This window comes from Dermacentor andersoni, chromosome 1 (genome assembly GCF_023375885.2).
Source record: "Dermacentor andersoni chromosome 1, qqDerAnde1_hic_scaffold, whole genome shotgun sequence".
Lineage (NCBI taxonomy): Eukaryota > Metazoa > Arthropoda > Arachnida > Ixodida > Ixodidae > Dermacentor > Dermacentor andersoni.
Window position 1 is genome coordinate 175,624,800 of NC_092814.1, and position 18,427 is coordinate 175,643,226.

An 18,427-nucleotide genomic window follows, 5' to 3' on the forward strand; every position below is an offset into this window, starting at 1 on the left:
TGTGTGCGCTTGACACCATGCTTCTTAATTTAGTTAGGAAGCCAATGTTTAAAAGTTTATATACGGCCGATAAAACCACTATCCTTACTTTTCGTATAGCATCCTACTAATTTGCCATCGCAGTCCATGCTTCGCCTTTCACGCGAAACTGCGACTTTCTTTTATTAATCGTAACTTTAGTGCATTGGGAGTAAATCTTTGTTTCTCCAAATGAGAGAAAGTTGTATTTTTGTATGAAATAATGAGGTGCACGGTACTATAAAGGACTTTTTTTTTTTTTTTTTTTGTCACGTAAACAGGTGTGGGTTACAATCGAGGGTGCGTTAGAATAGAGTAAATACCGTAGTTTATTTCTTGAAAATGAGTTTTTGAAAAAACTTGTTTATTTAACTTTTTTTCTTCTCTGGTGTTTTATTAGGAAGATAATATTTTGCATAAATGCTGCAAAGAAAGAATTCTATGCTTGACATTTTTTCATGTTTCAAATAGAAATTGCACCAAGACACATCAAAGTTGCAAAATTTTTCTGATTTGGGCCATGTTTGGAATTTCTTTACATTTTTTTAGTTTGTGGACAGCATTAGAAAACGCATAAAACCAATTTACTGTGAAGCATATTAAAATGAGCTAAAAAGGTTTTCGGCACAATGTGTTTAGCTTCCATTTAATTCTGCCGGGAAATCGGAAAATATTAGGGTAAGTAATAGGAGGACACTTGCGTCGCAATCTTCAAGTATTTTTTTGGCTTGCTGAGAACGCCTTTCGGGAATAAAATTTTTGGCTCCGTGCAGTTTGAATATTCCTACATGGACATATAAAAAAAAAAAACAAGCAAAACAAAGATATCAAGCGGACATGCATGTTAGATCTCTGATGGAATCACCCATTGGATTTCATCTGGTCACACTGGCTCAATTTTTGCCCACTTCCCTGGTACATTTTGTATCAGTGTTGATAAACTGTCTTGCTGATATTATCTTGAACTCTAGCTGATTGATTTAATTGGAAGGCAGGGTGTCATGGCCCTGTCACAGTTTTTGATATTTGACTTACCGTATTTACTCGCATAATGATAGCACTTTTTGTAAAAAAACATCGACGCACATTCAGGGGTGCGATTATTACGCGGATTAAATTTCCTGGGAAAAGAAAATACAAATTTTTTCATCCCGCGTTCGCTGCGGGATCACAACAGGTCAACAAATAGGCAGCTGCTGATGTATGTAGTGCGGGACACCAAAACAAAAATGGCAGCTGGCGGAGCAAGCTGAAAACGCCGAACGCAATTCTTTTATCTTCTCGTGAGTACATTACGTGCATTGAAACAATTTCTTCCGTATTAGTAATGAATAATATCGTTAAAATCGACAAGTTTGCGGCATTAACGTAGCCATGTCCACTTTGAGGGGACAGAAACAGAGATGGGCGTGCTTAGCTGCCAGTGACATAGAAACACATGGCGGGTATGCTGCGGAAACTGCGGCATTTATCTTCACTACTGTCCTAATACGGCACATTTCTGTTAAGGGTGGGCGAATATCTTAGCTGTGTTGCAAGCGCCGCCGTATGAATAGGGTACACTTCTAACGTATCAGTGTCAATGTGGCTACTATCGCTGCCGCTCGCGATTTGTTGCGTGCCCACGAGTGGAGACTAGAAGAATCGAAAGGCTTCTTTTTTGTTGTTTTTCTTGACCGCAACCATTAAAACCCTTCAAATAATAAAGCCAAGGCAAGTTTTGTTGTAGCTTTTTCTTTTTCATGGAAGTGTGGAAAGGGATGAAAAGAATAAAATGGGGCATCTGCTTAAGAATGTTTGGTACATGCAGATCGCTTGGTTTGTCTTGAAGAGTCGTTCGCATAGCATTCGACAGATGGTAAGCGCTATCATCATTAGCTAGACTTGGCACACGACATATCGCTGCGCCAAGTTCGGGGTGCTATCATTACACAAGAAAAAAAAAGAAACTAGAATTTTGACGACACAATTCAGGGGTGCGATCATTATGCAAGTAAATACGGTAGATGTTACTATGTTTCAAATACAGAAAGAAGTGCAGGGACACAAACATGGACACAAACGTGGCCAAATGTTTGTATCTTTGCAACTGAAAAAGTCAGTGTCTCTTTGCAGAAATTGTAGAGACACAATTAAGACCTAGAGTATCTATTTGGGTAATAAAATCTTCACAAGTTATTAACTTGTACACTCGTAAAAGCTTCTGTTCAAAATACATTTCAACATGTGCTTCTTCCAAATTAATACAGAGGTAAGTAATGCAGGCTGATATAATGCAGCAATTCCCTTTGCTTGATTCTATTCATTTATATCATCCGCCACTCATGACTAGCTAGCTAGTTATGACTGATCGTGGTCAAGAAAGAGAAACAGCACTAAGCTTGAAGCTCTGGTTTTCACTGTTGTGATCACTGTATGTGTAAGCTGCCTGAAGGCTTCAGTTTGTAAAAAAAAAAAAAAAAAAATGTTTTCTTTTTCAGATAAATATAACTGTTCGGACCATTCAGCAAATGCAAGTGTTGATAATCAACATTTTACGTGCGTGACAAATGGAACATACAATTTTGTGATTGAGTCCAAAGGCCCAGGGTTGTACCTTAGTATGAAACTGACAATGTTCTCAGGAGATACCTTCTCTTTGAGCAGCAATGGAAGTGGAAATGCTTCTCAAAATATCATAACCCTGAAAGGAGAGCAGCACTCATGTGAGTAACTTTGCAATCTATAAACTTGCTTTGTTCATATGCATTGCTTCTCAGCTTACCTAATGTCACCATACTAAAAAATGTATTCATTGTTAAACCTATGTGCCTTTCCTCGTGTTAAATGGACAATATTTATTTAAAACAAGTTCAAGACAGTGACATTTCTTAAGGTTTTTATTGCAGTTCAATGAAGCACCCACTGCAACTGCTGCTGCATTGCAGATTGTGCTAAGTGTAGCTATATGTACTGAAAATAATCTGTGATTTGAAAGTAGCATGTCAGCTCTAGCAGATTTAAACTTGTTGTTGGGCGAGTTAGTATACATTCATAAAAAAAAGAAAGAAAAAAAGAAACGCGGAACGGCTGGAATAGAAGAAAAACTGGATGAGTGCACTGTCACAGGCCCTCCCACAGATCGGTTGCTTCATACCTTTCAGCGTCATGTTTTTTTGGAGGTGATGCAGCCCCAGTGTCAGGTTTTTTTTTTCTCGTATATAATAAAACGAACCCAGCTGTTTATTTTTGGTTAAGCAAGAGTGAAGAAATGACACTCCTAATGGCAAACGCTCTCTTAGTATAGTCCTCACATTCCTACCTATCAAAAGGAATAATAAGTGCCGCAGATTAAAAAATGCTATCATTCTCAGTAATTTTTCACGGTGTCAAGTTAAGAATCCGACGTAATTGAAGTTCCCTCTTCCTCGGACAACGAGCTGTCTTCTTGTGAGTCAGAACTTGGTTCATATTTGGAATGGAAAAAGTCACTGCTCCAGTCAAAGGTACTGCACGAGCAGCCATCTCAAAGCGATCACGCAGCCATGTTCAAAGAAGGAATGGTTTTGTTTATTTAAACTCGACCAGAGAAATCGTAGAGAGTAACAGATGAAGGAGTGAGTAACAGATGAAACAGATCTGACACAGGGCAGAGCCATCCTAGAGAAAGCATACCTACGAAAGGAGCACTTTTGTAGCTTAAAAGAAAGCACGCCATAGTAAAGATAGTGAGAGACAAAGAAAAAAAAATAGAAGAAACATTTTATCAACATACGACAGATGGCAATAACAAGCAAAAGTTGGTGACTTTGCGCTACGACGTGAATGTTTCGTTTTCGCATGCAAATCTCAGTTGTTAGCACAAGATAGTTTCTGCAAGCGCTTTTTGGTGTGTGCTGTTTTTATCTCGCGAGTGAAAGTATTGCGAGCTTAATGCATCGTCCGAAGGATCCAGGAGCTGTTGCTCACTTCTAGGGGAGGACATCATGCACCATGCCTTCTGCTGGAGCCCTTGCACATCTGTCGGCATGCACCCTCAGGGCATGGTGTGCACATAATTTCGCAATGTTTCAGAAGGAACGACACAATGTATGTCCAACGTTCCTTGATATAGCACAAGCCATGCCAAATAGCTGTCACTGTTAGTAAAAGGTGCTTACAAGCAGTGATTTCAAATTGAAAGCTTCAAAGTGAAAATGCACTGAAAAAAAAAAAAAAGTACACTGAAAGCCCAGGTTCCTGTATGTTTAAAGCCACTCTACTCTCAGATAAACTGACAATAGTTTGACAACCATGACATTGACCCTTTAAACGTGTCCTGAACCACATTTTATTGAAGTTGAGAAATGCATTTGACATTAAAATACACTATTGCAGAAATGATTTGCAGCAAAAAGTACTTCAATGCATTCAGTAGAAGTGGAGTCATTCACAAAGACCCCCCTTTATCCCCTTCACGGTGCTCCCAGTTATTTGATGTCTTGCACTGTGAAGCCTACGGCAGAGTGGGCTGGTGCCTGCAATGCACCACCTATTGAACATCGCTGTGGATTGCAGTTCAAATTTGGTTATGGATGTTCACATAGATGCCACTAGTTCTGATTTCGGTGCCCACAATGGGCAAAACTAAATGGGCTATTTCTCAGCTTACGATTTAGTTTATGGTGCCTCATCTCTTCACTATGCAGCAATGCACTGGATAGCTATATGGGGCTATTCTTGCACCGAGTGACACGAGTAGTAAATTTCCTTTTCCACTTATCTCTACCGCAATCAAACAATTTCTGAGGGTCGGACAACCTTCATGCGAGTAAGTCGGCTGCACACACATCGACTAAGTAATGGGTGCCGCACTGCAAACTCGCAGTGAAAGGATTCTCAATGTAACGAGCTTTGACCATGATGGCTGCAATGGCCATGGTATCTATGCTATGCTGCAGATGCAGCGACAATGCAACTGTAGTGACTAACTATGGGCATGACAGGGCTGGAGTGAGGCTCGTGCTTATGTGGCCGAGTCTGGCTGTGATGTGGAATGGCTTTTACCTGCACGGATATCAGACACATCCACGCACACCTAGCCAGGAGTGGCGTGTAGTGAGTGCACGCATCCCTTGTAGATGCTAACTGCCATTCCTTGCGAGATGGGCAGGCATAGCATACATGTGGTCTGGCCTTAAGTTTCGCATTGTTTAAGGCTAGTGGGCGTTCAGAACTAATTGAAATTAGCGAGACATGACGACTACAACACTGATAACCCATGTGGCCAAAGCTTGATTCCTATAGTGGGCATGTGTGGCCAAACGTTAGAAGATGATAAGCTTGAAAGGCTTCAAACTTCTTACCAAGATAGAAATATTCTGGGAAAGGGAGCTTCATGCGCAACCAATACCATGCACTGACTTGAGTCAAGATTCAAAAAAATTGAAGTGAAAGTGATAGCTAGAGATAGTGACCTACACAGCAACAAGGAAAGGCAAACAAACATCCTAACTAAATTAACTGAGAAGGCAACAACAGCACGAATGCACACATACTACACAGACGCTCGTAATGATTCCAGCAGGGATCATTATTATTATTATTTGTTTTGAACACATATACATATATAGTACACAGTTAACAGGAAAGGGAAAGCGAGGACCAGGCTGACAACTGCCACCGGAAGGGGCACAACGCCTGCCTACTCTTCTGTAGGGAGGTGACAGCAACACAGAAATGGAAGATTCCAGCAGGGAAATGGAACAGCAATAATGCTTCCAAAGGAACTTTAATGCCCTCTCACGAAAAAAGCACCATCTGCAAGTGTTATAGAAATATGTGCAATAGCTCAAGTCAAGAGTATGCAGCAAAGTCTTCAGAATATTAAAACACAAACAGTTGATCAAGCTGCCGTCAGAAACTACACAGTGTGCTGCTAAAGAAATAAGAGAAATCACATAATGCAAAACCCAGACCTAAAGGGACCCTGAAAGAATTTTATAGAAATACGCTGAGGTGGTAAAGTATGTGATTATGATCATTATGTGCAAAATTGAAATTGTCTGCATAAAGTGTGTCATTTATTATTAGGCTTTTGAACATCTGCATTGCTGCAGATCACAGTGGTGCTACTTCCTGCATTTTCAACTGCCTCTGCTCATTTTACGTAGAATGGGTGAGTGGTGTCACTTAAATGAGGGATCGGATTGGCTTTCCACGTGATATCGTTGACACTGATGGAATAGCTGCACCAATTCTGACGAGAGTGCTCCTTTGCACCTTGCTGCTCTAAATCGGAATTTTAGTGGAAAATTCGGCCGAGACTATGCCAAATGAAGTACCAAGAATAAAAGCCTCCTTCCGTTAATGCTGCCTTGCTAGTAAAATTGAAACCAAGACCTAAAAGACGCCGTCATCATCATCCTGGAAGTTAGTGTACTTGCCATAGCCACAAATATAGCTGATGCTGTTGGTGTGTCATCCTTTTGTTGCACTTCTCTGTGGCAGAATTTTCGATGTTTTGCTGCTCTGGCATCTTGTTTTTTGTACCCTGTGCACGCCGCAGTACGGTTCTCCTTGTACCTGCGTGGCACTAAGCTCGCCCAAGTAGGATGATAAATGACCCAAAAAAAGGAAAAGGCCCGATTTCACATTGTTAACCAGGGTTGTCAACAGTGCCACTTTGTCGTCCTGTAATGCATGTACTCAACTGCTCACACTTAATTTTCTTATTTGTCGAGATCTTCTGTGCTGCGCTGTGTGATCAAAAGAACAGCTTCTGTAGTTGAATTTAAACAGCTTTCATATGTTCCATGGCACAGTTATTCAGTAGAGATTTTGCATGGTATAAGAAAAAAACACCTTGGATGTCTTTACTGTAAATGCAGTTTAGTCTCACATGTCCTAGGGCACGGGTTTGTTGATATTCCGTAGTTCCACAGTTTTTTTTTACTTGCTGCCTTGAAGCACGCCAAACGTGCGTTGCCTGTTGCAAGTCGAAATGGTTTAAGCAGCTTTATACTGTGTTGTATGAACAATGAGAACATTCTAATGAACATAAATGGAACTAATTTTGTAAATTTTATCCCAAATGACCGTTATTGATGTGTTTAAAGCTGTCTGTTATATTTATTGACTATATCAGTTTAAGTTGAATCCACTGCTGGTATGTATATATGCATTGAACACTGTCAAGTCTGCTTGTCACTGCATCAAGTCAGCTTTTCACCTGTACAGAGACCTGCACCTAAAGGTCAAATCGCTGTTCCATGACTATGCCAGGTATAGTACTTCAAGCATGCGACTCTGCTAAGCTTCTTTTTAATAGCATATGTATACATAGTGATCTGTGTACCTGTAAAAAATAAAAACAAATGCAAAGAATACAGCCTTCAAATCAAGGGTTCACTTCTGCCTGAAAATCCAGATCGTCTGCTGAAGCTTTTGTCTGTGCACATACATTTGTGCAAGCATGCATGAAAAGTAGTTGAATAAAGAGTTCCCGTAAATCTGGACCCTGTGTTATAATATGGAGGCTGCACAGTGTAATGCAAAGGCGAGAAGTAGTGCAACAAAGGTTAACAACACTGCAGCTGTGTTGACCGACAGGTTGACATGACATTGTCTTCTGGTGACAGAAGCATTTCCTTTCATTACCTGAAAAACCCCCATAGAGGCATTACGTAATGTGTGGGTATACATATATTCCTTATACATCAGTCAAGGATCACGGAGCACAAGTTCTGGCATAAGGCATGAGTGGTATTAGTGCTGTACTCTCTGGTAAACCAGTGCTCACCTTTTTGTGCTGCAGGTTTGTTTAGGGAATAAACAGCAGCAACTGCACATCTAGAAGATGTGAATGCTGCGCATAAAATTCATTTTGAGGCCACTATTGCCACAATAAAGGGGCAATGGCCCCGGAAGAGAGATCTTTGAGTAAATGTTTTCTCTTTCATTAAGCCATGCTGACAGTGGAATCAGTTTTGTATGACGAGCATGATACAACTAACTGTCTAGTGAGAGACACAGAAAGAAAGGAAGGCACAAATATGGTGCAAGACCACAAGGAGAAGATCTCACGAACAAGGAAATGTGTAAATGTGGCAAGGCAGTGTTTAATGTGGCCTTTGGCAAGTGCATACGTTCCTCCAGCTGTGCTTTGGAGACAGCAGCTGGTGGCATAGAAGATTGGACCTGGAGAGAACTCAGCGACAACACTTTGCCTCAGTGTCTTGTGCCATGATGGCCAACTAAGGTTTTGATTCATCACCACTCACCGTGCCCCATCCAGCGCTATGATGCCCACCCATTCATCTTGTTCTGCCTTACACTACCGTAGTCACCTGACAACCAGATTTGTTGTGTGCCATGGTGGTGGTCTTAATACCACGGCTCATCAATGTCAACGTCTAAACCGTCAGGATTTTTCAAGATGAGTAGGACTGTATATATTGTATAGCAGTTTTTGTTCATTGAATGTCGGTAGCACATTTGAGTGTTTGTTCTCTGTGGTTGTTCTGTGTTATTCAGTTTTACTTGTATTATAAATGTATGCTGTACATGCAAGATGCCTCTGTCTGTCTCCTGTATTCTGGAATCTGACATTTGGCAAGCCTGTTAGAATTTGCTTCTGGCCCAGTTGTGGTTTGTAACATGCTGGAGATAGATTAGTGCAGCATACTGTATATACTCGTGTAAGGGCCGCACTTTTTTTTCTAGAATCGTGGCTGGGTGTGGCCCTTATATGAATCAGGCAGATGACAGCCCGCTAAAGGTTTGTACTGCATTCACAACTTTAGCAGAGGGTAAGAGAGACACAAATGGCAACGTTGCAGTAAACGGCCTGAGATGCTAGCCCATCTTCCCTGACCAGCGCTGACCCTAGAGGCGAAATGCCACCAATCTGACTGGAAACGCTGCCAACACAGCTTAGATGACGCGCCACACACAAAAATATATAGCATAGCGCCACCGGCTTCAGCGGTGTAGACTGATAAGCAGCTAGCATCGTCTAGCAGCAACAGAGCTAACTTCGCTTTCCAGCGTGATGTTTTGATTTTCCTTTTCCAAATTTTCGCCCTCCAAAGTGGGGGTGCTGCCCTTACACGAGTATATACGGTACATACATGTCGGAGCACTGGGTACTGTCGGAGGAACTGTGGGGTCGCAGCGGAGTGCCAGAACAAGAGGACCAGCAAAGCAGGCTTCTAGAACCGAACTGCTCATGCCGTGCTTGCGCATTGAGCTCGTGCCGCCCATCTTTATTTTCTTCGTCTTTCGCAGCCAGTACCAAGACGCCGGCTGAGAGCGCCGACCTTAGTGTTCTTGCGTTGTGGTGTCGGTGGGTGCTACAGGGCCCCAGCCGGGACAGAACAGTGAAATGTACGCTAGAGATGGGGCTATTGTGGTGATATGCAGATCAGCGCGACCTTTACAATGAAGTGACTTGTATAATGAATTATTTCGGAGGCCCGAAGCACTTCAGTATGAAGGCGTTCAACTGAGGGACCTGCCGTGGTGGGTGCCTGCTGCTTTTGATTGCTCGTGCCTTGTGCCTTTTCTTGTTTACACCTGATCTAGCAACTAGAAAATGTATCATACATTCACAGTTTGGTGATGTACTTAACATTGGTGCCAAAAGTGTGTGCTTTCCAGGAAGGCTTGAACTGGTATGAAAGAAGAGTAACTTCATTGGGTCATCTTTTGTGTTCTTGACTGTGAACGCTGGTGCTGGGAGATTGTATGAAATCGTATCGTATCAATAAGGTGCTGCTATAGTCATGCTGTCAGTTAAGGTTAAGCATAAGAATGACTTGTCGGGAACTCGACCAGTGACTTCGGTACCGTGCCTTAGCTAAAAATTACTTAATTAAGCAGTAGTTTGTGCTCTCTGGTGAGAGTTATTTGAAAACCTGTTCGGTGTATTTTATTACATTAACCGAGTTTTCCGTGGTTGTTTCACAACTATGGAATACCGAATATTGATGAGTGCAACTGTCGCATATCAGTAGAGTGTTTCAGTGTCATGTTTACTTGATAGAGTATTAAAGATTGTTCTTGGGATATGTGTAGTCGCTTGTCTGAGCTTAGTTGTGTGAAGGGTGTTTGTTCATTGTACATTGGATTGGATAAGTGCTAGTACGAAATAGAAAAGCTGTGTGCTGTAAGAGCAGTTTTGTAGGGACATTCTGTAGTGTTAAATTTTAAAAAACTCTTAGAAAAGGGTCTATTGTCACGTGCACATGTGCTGCGGTAGAAGAGTGTGAGGGGCAAAGTGTCCAGTAAGGCACACCGAAAAAGAGGAAGGCAGAGATGTGGTACGCAAGGAGAAGAGATGATTCGAAAGAGAATGTGGTGAAGTGGGAAGGCAGTGGCATGTTGTAGCCTTCACTGAGTGTGATCATGTCCCCAGCTGTGTACTAGAGAGAGCAGTGGGTGGCATACAGGACTTCGCCTGGAGAAAGGACCCACTGGCAACATACTGGTTCGCCATCTTCTTAACATAGCAGTACCCACCCTTGTTCTCGCTGCCAATCCCAACCCTGTCATTTTGCCATGGGAACCAGCCAAGGCTTTGACCTTTCACCACTTGCCTGGTCTTGTCCTGTGCTACAGCAGCCACCCACTCATCTGGCTTCATCCTACACCACAGGAGTCACTTCATGGCCAGATCCATCTCGTACCATAGTGACAGTGTTGATACCACGACATGTCAGCCACAACATCTAAACATTCAGGACTTTTAGGGATGAATAGGATTGTATGTATTATATAGCAGTTTTGTGTTAGCTGATTGTTTGTAGCTCATGTGATTGCTTGTTTTCCGTAATTGTTCTGTATAGATTGAATTTTACTTGTATTATTATAGTACGTGCAGTGTGTCTCAGTCTGTCTCCTGTCTGCCAGAATTCATGAGATGCAGCCACAGTGGTTTATGCTGATCTAGGTTGCTGCGTTATCCTTTTGGCTATGCCTTTAGCTTAACGGTGAGCTATGTGAGCTCTTGATTTTTCAGTTTCATGCTATGGTAACACACCTCCTTCACAACATTGCTTCTTTGCTGTTGCATCTGTTCTGATTACATGCAAAGTAGGCTGCTGGAAGCAGATTAGTCTTGAAATATATTCTTGCTCCTCTTGCCCACCTACAAAATATGTAGGTGGCTGACATGTTACTAAGCTGACATGGATTTAATGGCGTAGTCATGAATTTTGTAGAAATATGGGCGTGTTTTTTTTTTTTTTTTAGATCAGTTTGACATAACATCAGTTTTTCTTCTATGCTTCTTCGATGCACCAGATTTTCAGAAACTTTAGCCTCAATGAATGTAATCCATGTAAAATAAGACATGAATGTAATTCATGTCTTAGTAGACAAAGTAAGGCTTTATGGAATATAGCACTACTATACATTGTATACATTATAAGTTAAGCCATTTTCATTTTCCAGCTCTTTATTGCTGAATCATTTTGTCATGGCAATGGATTAGGTGCACATTGCCGTGCCTATGGTTTGCTTTGTTGTTGTAGCAGTACAGTATCATTTTGATCCATATTTTGAAATGTGAGAAGGTCATTTTATATATTTATCATTCTTGCACTGTGTACGACACACGCTAGTATGTGCCGTATATTCAGCAAGAATAATGAACGTACACAAACTAGCATATTTCATCAATCTGTTAAATATATAATTATATACTTATATATTATATTATATTTCTTTTGTAGATCCTGTTACATACTTCATTCCTGCAAGTATTGTGACAATTTCTACTACTGTGAATGAGAGCAGCAAGGTATCTAGAACATTCACCGGCATGTTCCATGAAGGTAAGAGCTACCATAACAGTAAATTAATAATGGGATTGACCTTTTTTCTGTGTTGCTAGTGCGAAAGAGCAGGCATTGTGTACAGGAACAACTTGAAAACTGTGGTTAGTCTGCTGTATTGTACACATACTAGCAAGGTGAAATGTTGATTGTATCAAAATTTATTCATCACAGCCAGTATAGGTGGAAGTGTCTCTGGAGTGCATGTGCTAGAAAATTGTGCATGGAGACCGAATTTTTCAGTACTGCAAAAATTGGCAGTTTTTTAAATCTTTTGTAAACTTGAGGACAATTTTCTCTGGCTTTGGAAGTGAAGCTATGGAACTGAAACACTTGTGTTCCACTACTGCTAAATCAGGGTGTCTGCCAACCGGGAAAACTGGGAATTCTCAGGGATTTTGAACAGTCTGGAAATACTCAGGGAAAACTCAGGGAATTTGTGCTTCTATCAGGGAAAATTAGCTGTAACTTTATTGAAAGGGAACGAAAGTCGTGGTAATGATGGCTCCAGTAACAGAGGAATCGCAACGAATCGTCATTGACGCCATGTCATCGGCACAATTTATTCCCAGAGCAGTTAACGACCGATTTTCCAGACGCCCGATTTTTCAGACATACCCGATAATTCGCACAGCTTTGCGGCTCCACCACGTACTCTATATAGTCAATGTATATTGCCCTGACTGCAGGTCTGAAATGGCACTAATCAAAGCTACCACCGCCACCATTTTGATTATTTCGCCGCCTCCAAACGGCACTCGCATGCAGATCCGCTGGCAGCCGTAGCTACCACTGCGGCAACGTTAGGCCTAGCTGCTTCCACGTTCGCTATTAAGCTTCTTGCCATCCAGTGCCGTGTTTTTCATTGAAAGAATTCGCCGCTGTCAGCAATGGCATCGACTCCGCCTTTGTAATCCTCGCGGTTGGCTTCGAAGCTCGCAGACCACAGCGCGTTGCGTAATGCCAGTCTCCGAAAGTTAGCTTCGCCTCAGCATAGAACTCTTGTGCGGCGAAGCATAACAAGCGTGGGAAGGGGCAATTGTCACGGGACACGGTATGTATTCCTTAAGTATGCACGCGTGCACCCCGGTCTCCTGTCCCTGTACGAGCACCGATATGCCTAGTACGTGTACTGGCAGGCCCTAAGAGCTTTTTCGGATGTGCCTGTGGCAATATCTTAGCCCTTAAGGGCAGGTAAAGAGATGCATTCATTTTTTTCGGACTGCCCGATTTTCGGATGTTTTTGTGGCCCCTAGGGAGTCCGAAAACTCAGGCGTTGACTGCACAACTGACCAAGAAAATGCTTCAAATGATCCATGGGGTGAAAGTGTGGCAGAAGGAGGATGAGAACAGAAAGGACCGACGCACTGAGGAATTAACGAGAAAGGAAGCGTGCCACCGCCTTTTTGAAGGAGCTTGAGCTCAAAAAGAGTTGGCTGATGTCAAGATGCAGGCATCCCTCATCCAAACCAAAATAAACTCTTTAAAGCAGCGAAACCCAACACTGAGATTTTGTGTACAGGCTGAGAGTATGTCAGGACAATTGGAATTGACTTCCCAGCTGCTGAGAGAGAATCTTAGTTCTAACAAAGTTCAGGCCTCATACTGATGAGTTTGCTATCAGTTGATAGAAATAGCTCCTATTCAAAAATATTTACTTATGTATGTGTCTCCTTTTCATTCGGATTTGAAAATGTTCGACTCAATTTCGAATGGGCATTACCATTTTTTTTTTCGCTATGCATTTTACTAACACCTTCCTTCTGTTTTCTTTTTAAATAAAATAGATATTACTCCTTACTATTCAAACTGGATTAAGACATTTTTTGTTTCAACATGCTTACTGGAGAGTGACAGCATCAAGCAAGATGGTATCAGCCTGTCTTGACATAAAACAAAGTTCTGGCTCATTCAGGGAATTTTGCAAAGGTGCTCAGGGAAAACCTGGAAAACTTGGTACACACCCTGTAAATGTAGTTATGCAATTTTTCTTGTTTTTTTGTGCAAGTACGTAGTAAACATATTGGCTCTGAGTTTTGATGCTATTTGGGATATTAAAGGGAGAATCTTTAATATCCCAAATTCCACAAAAATGTCCGAAAGTATGTGAAGACTCTTCAACCTCTCCGCTTTTCAAAGCAGCGTGCGTTGTGAGTGTTCTGTTGCAGCGCCGAGTGTGTCCGGCATTGTTTATGCGCAGGCGAGCTGGGCGTTCTTGCAGACGGGCAGAGGCGTAAGTGCGAGCGGCCTATAGCCTGTTTCACGTGCAAGCGAAAATGCTCGCGAATCCTGCTGCCGCGCCGCAGAAATCTGTTTCAAGCGGTGGCGGCGGCACTAGCGGCGGGAGCGGCGAGGTTCGGACAAGTTGGAATTTCATCGCAGCGACAGAGCGGCAGCACCGCTTCCGAACGGCCCGCCTAGACACGTGACCAGTGGAGGACTAGTGCGGGAAAGCCTGCGCATAGGACGATGTTTATTTACTTGCTATACGTCGTATGGGCAACATGCCAAGAGAACTTTTCAACAAATTGCTAAGCGCAGGATATGTATTTATACAATAAAGATTTGAGAGGCAGGGACAAAGCAATGCTTTGTTGGTAGTCGCAAACTACCGGAACTGGCTGAAAGTCCCGTGTTTTTTGCCAGCAACATTGATATTCCCAGACGCGGAAAACACGCGGCGGCAATGCATGTGAAACGAAACCTCACGAAAAGCTTCGCAGTGCCGCGTTGCTGTTCGATCCATTTACTCAATCGCTTGCATGTGAAACAGGCTTAAGGAACCACGGAGCGGCCGGCACGGTGCAGCGACCTGGTGGCACAGAGCTCAACCAGGCAAACATAGTGCTAATATTGCTGTGATCAAGTCTAAAACATTTTAAACATTTAAAGAGACAGTGTGTTCCTGATAACGCTGCTGCTGAAAATTTACTCCAACAGCAAAGTTGAATACACTTGACCACTGCTACATTAGCTCTGTGCTTGTCTGGTTGAGCTCTGTGTCTCCAGGTGGCTGCACCCTGCAGGTCGCTCATGTTTGCACCTCTGTCTGTCCAGTAAAATTCCCCGTCTGCCTACAGTTACTGGAATACCAGACACACTAAATCTCTTTTATGGCAGTAATCCTCTGGTGTGAAGTGACGGCCGCAAACGTGTAGGTAGATCCTGCTGCCGATTAGACGCACATAGCCCGAAGCGCTGCAGCCGCTCTGCTTGCCTGCCTTGAAGAGGGACGGACTGTCGCAGCTTGGCATGTCACTGCACACTAGATTTGCAGCTCGCAATGCAAGAAGTGCAATTCATGGACCTCGTGAAACGAAGCCTCAAGGTCGACACTGGCCGCGCAGCTCGTGTCAGCACAAAGCATGTAACACAAGCAAGCAATACTCGCTGTGTGCCAGAAATGCTTGAGCGTAGTGATAAATTGTCATAGTGTATTTTCTCTCTTATTTTTGTTTTGTAGGAACAAATTACTCAACATTTAACTCTTACAAGCATTTGATCTCCATAAAGTTAGAAATATTTTTGTTGGCGAATCGTGAGCAGCCAGTCGGATAGCTTGCCTAGCTGACATCATGTGTGCCTGCTACAGAAATGGTAACGGGGCAGCTGAAAACTCTGGGAAGCCGTGCCACTGCAACCGGTGGCAATGCACATTTTTAAAAATTACAAAAAATTTCACGCTTTACGCAGAGTGCTTAAATTTGTCACTTAATGATCCACAGGAACCAGCTTAACAACTCGGTACATTTCTACAAAATCGTAAAAACAGTTTCAGGGTCCCTTTAAGTGTTCGATGATAAAAGTTGTGCGGGTATGTACTCTGCTAAAGAAAGAAAAAAATGAGGGGGAGGTTGGTCTGAGCAGTCGGGTTCAGTTTTCCATGATTAGTTCAGAGATTGCCTTATTATATGTATCCATTTTGACTCCGTAATGATGTAACATGATAAGGTGGAAAGGCAGTGTCTTGTATGCTTCTGTGTGCACGAGCTCAGCAGAACGTCTGAAAAATATGGATATGCTATGTGTCAGCTATGCATGCAATAATTTTCCAGTTTCTTTTTTTTAACATTGAATGTCTTTTTTTTTTTTTGCTATCCATATTTTTCATCTACCGGAAAGTTCAGCATGTTAAAAAAAAACTGTATTGTTCAAAGAAAAGGTGTGAAAGAAACAAACTAGCCACTTAAGAAATATTACAGTACAGGTGTTGTGATCGGCTATCCTGTGGAACCATTCCCATTTTTGCACAACATATTTCTTTGCAGAAGATTTCTTCAAAATGTTTTGCTAATTTCAAGACTGTTTAATTACACAGTAATAAATCAGTTTTAAGATCATTTCTAACAACCTTAACCTTCATAGTTGAGTTAGTTGCACAAGACTGTCCACTATCCACCCTTCTAAATTGGCGCATTCAGGAACACCACAATATCTTCAGGATGTCTACCAACCAGGAAAACAAGAATTCTCAGGGATGTTGAATAGTCTGGAAACACTCGGGGAAACTCGAAGAATTTGTGCTTCTATCAGGGAAAATTAGGTGTAATTTTTTTGAAAGGGCGCGAAAGTCGCGCTAATGCGGGCTCGAGTAACAAAGAAGAATTGTAACAAATCGTCTTTGACACCACATTGTCGGCTGGAGGAGTTGCCACTGTACAGTCAACGACCGATTTTCCGGACGTCCTATTTTTAGGATATGCCCAATAATTCGGACGGCTTCGCGTCACCACCACGTTCCCATAGAGTCAGTGTATAAAAACCTATAAAATTTCGGATGCAAGAGCCCTTCGCCGTCCATTTTTCCAGACGTTTCCGGGACCGCAGTTCTGAAGCAGCATTAATCAAAGCCACCGCCGCTGCCATTTTGATTATCTCGCCACCTTGAACCGGTGCTCTCGCACGCAGATCCGCTGGCAGCTGTAGCCACCACCGCGGCAACACTAGACCTAGCTACTTTGACGTTTGCTACTGTTAGCAATTCGCCGCTGTTGGCAATGGTGCTGACTCGGCCTTTGTGATCCTCGCCACTTGACTTCAAAGCCCGGAAAGCACAACGCATTGTTCTGCAGGGTTGCCAGATTGGGCTATTAATAGCCAAATTGGGCTACTTTTTGTTCGAGTTGGCGTCAGAATTTTCTTTTTGGCTATATGGCGATTTTCGGGCTGCACCTTTTTCCTGTGTAAAAAAAAAAAGTAAAAATAGTTCAGCACAAAAGAAAAGCACGCTGGAATCAAAATGCAGACAACAGCAGGTTACAGAAATTGAGCACGTCTGCTGTAAGATCAAAATTTGCAAATTTTATGTTACAGAACACATATGCATGTCAAAAGGTCAAGGATCGTGGCCTTTTGATAAACTTAATTAAAAAAGCTGGCCTCAGGAAACACGTCTCCATCCGTGAACTAATGCTACCTCCGCGCGCGCGCCACCAACATAGACTGTTGCTGTCTCCACATGTGAGCTTTGATCAAGCGGGAGCTAAAAGCATGAGATGCATTTAGCTCCCGTTGACGGTGCGCCGCGGGTGACCTCGGCACCAGAACAGAAGGAGAACACCGAGCTGAACCTAAGCGAAATATGCCGAATTTTCTGCCTGCCGAATGGCGCCTACGTGGCAATTCGCTCGGACCCTTCCTGCAGAAATTGCCCCTGCTCCACTGCCAACATAGAACATATCCTCTTCCGTTGCCCCACAGCCACCACAGCCATCCGTTCCCTATACAACTCCAAACCCCCCTCCAGTCTGTGCTATCGCTACCCTTATCAAATGCCGCCGTTGAACGAGTGTTGAGCCAGGTCTCGCTCATTAAAACGGACCTTTGAAATAGCATGCCGAACGAGACATTGGTAGCGCTCCTCTACGTGAAGTTTGGCCTGGCCAAGAATGGAGGCTGCTGCAAGGATTTCAAACTAGGCCAAGAATTTTTGTCCCGTTTCAGCTCTGACATTTTCTACGGACCAAGCAGTTCCACTTCTCAATAAGCTGGTGATGCTTAATCATAGCATACTTTTTATGTCTATATATCGTACTAGATTTTGTACCAACCGCCATCTATTGTGTAACACTTTGTCTTGAAGTTTCTTGTAATTTTCCGTTTAGTGCATTGTGTGGTGTTAATCAAAATTATCGTGAGCTGTAAGTAATAATACCGAACGCCTGAATGCATGCCATAGCTTAGCGTGTTTGTTGCGCGGTGCTATTCTTGTGTTCTTTTCGTGATTTCTTGGTGCTCTGGGAAAAATAAAACAATGCATTTGCAATGAAGACCGCATTCGCCCCATCATGAATTTGCCTGCATGTCTGTGTTTCTGCACTTCTTGCACTTCTGCAGCATCTGTTTTTCATGCCACATGGCATCTGTGACGATGCGCGTGGCAGTCATGCGTGGTCATGCGTGGAAAAACTAATGTGTGGGTATTCTTGCCGAAAATTAATTCAGTATGCTTAAGAAATGACTTCACAAAGAGACAAAGCTTTTTGGCTACGTTTGGGCTACCCAAATGTTTCGCTTTTGGCTACTGCGAAGGCCAATTTGGCTACCTGTGGTTGGAGCGATCTGGCAACCCTGCATTGTAGTATGCCGATTTTAAGAAGTAAGCTTCGTCTCAA

At 42.7% G+C, this 18,427-nt stretch overlaps 1 protein-coding gene across 1 annotated transcript in view; it reads left to right on the forward strand.

Annotated features, from left to right (window-relative positions):
• The window catches only part of LOC126547183 (uncharacterized), a 261,800-nt gene that overhangs the window by 77,208 nt on the left and 166,165 nt on the right, over nucleotides 1–18,427 (forward strand). Inside the window, exons 4-5 of the mRNA XM_050195066.3 lie at nucleotides 2,499–2,723; nucleotides 11,712–11,813. Coding sequence (XP_050051023.2) covers nucleotides 2,499–2,723; nucleotides 11,712–11,813 — 327 coding nt within the window. The remainder of the gene's footprint in view (nucleotides 1–2,498; nucleotides 2,724–11,711; nucleotides 11,814–18,427) is intronic.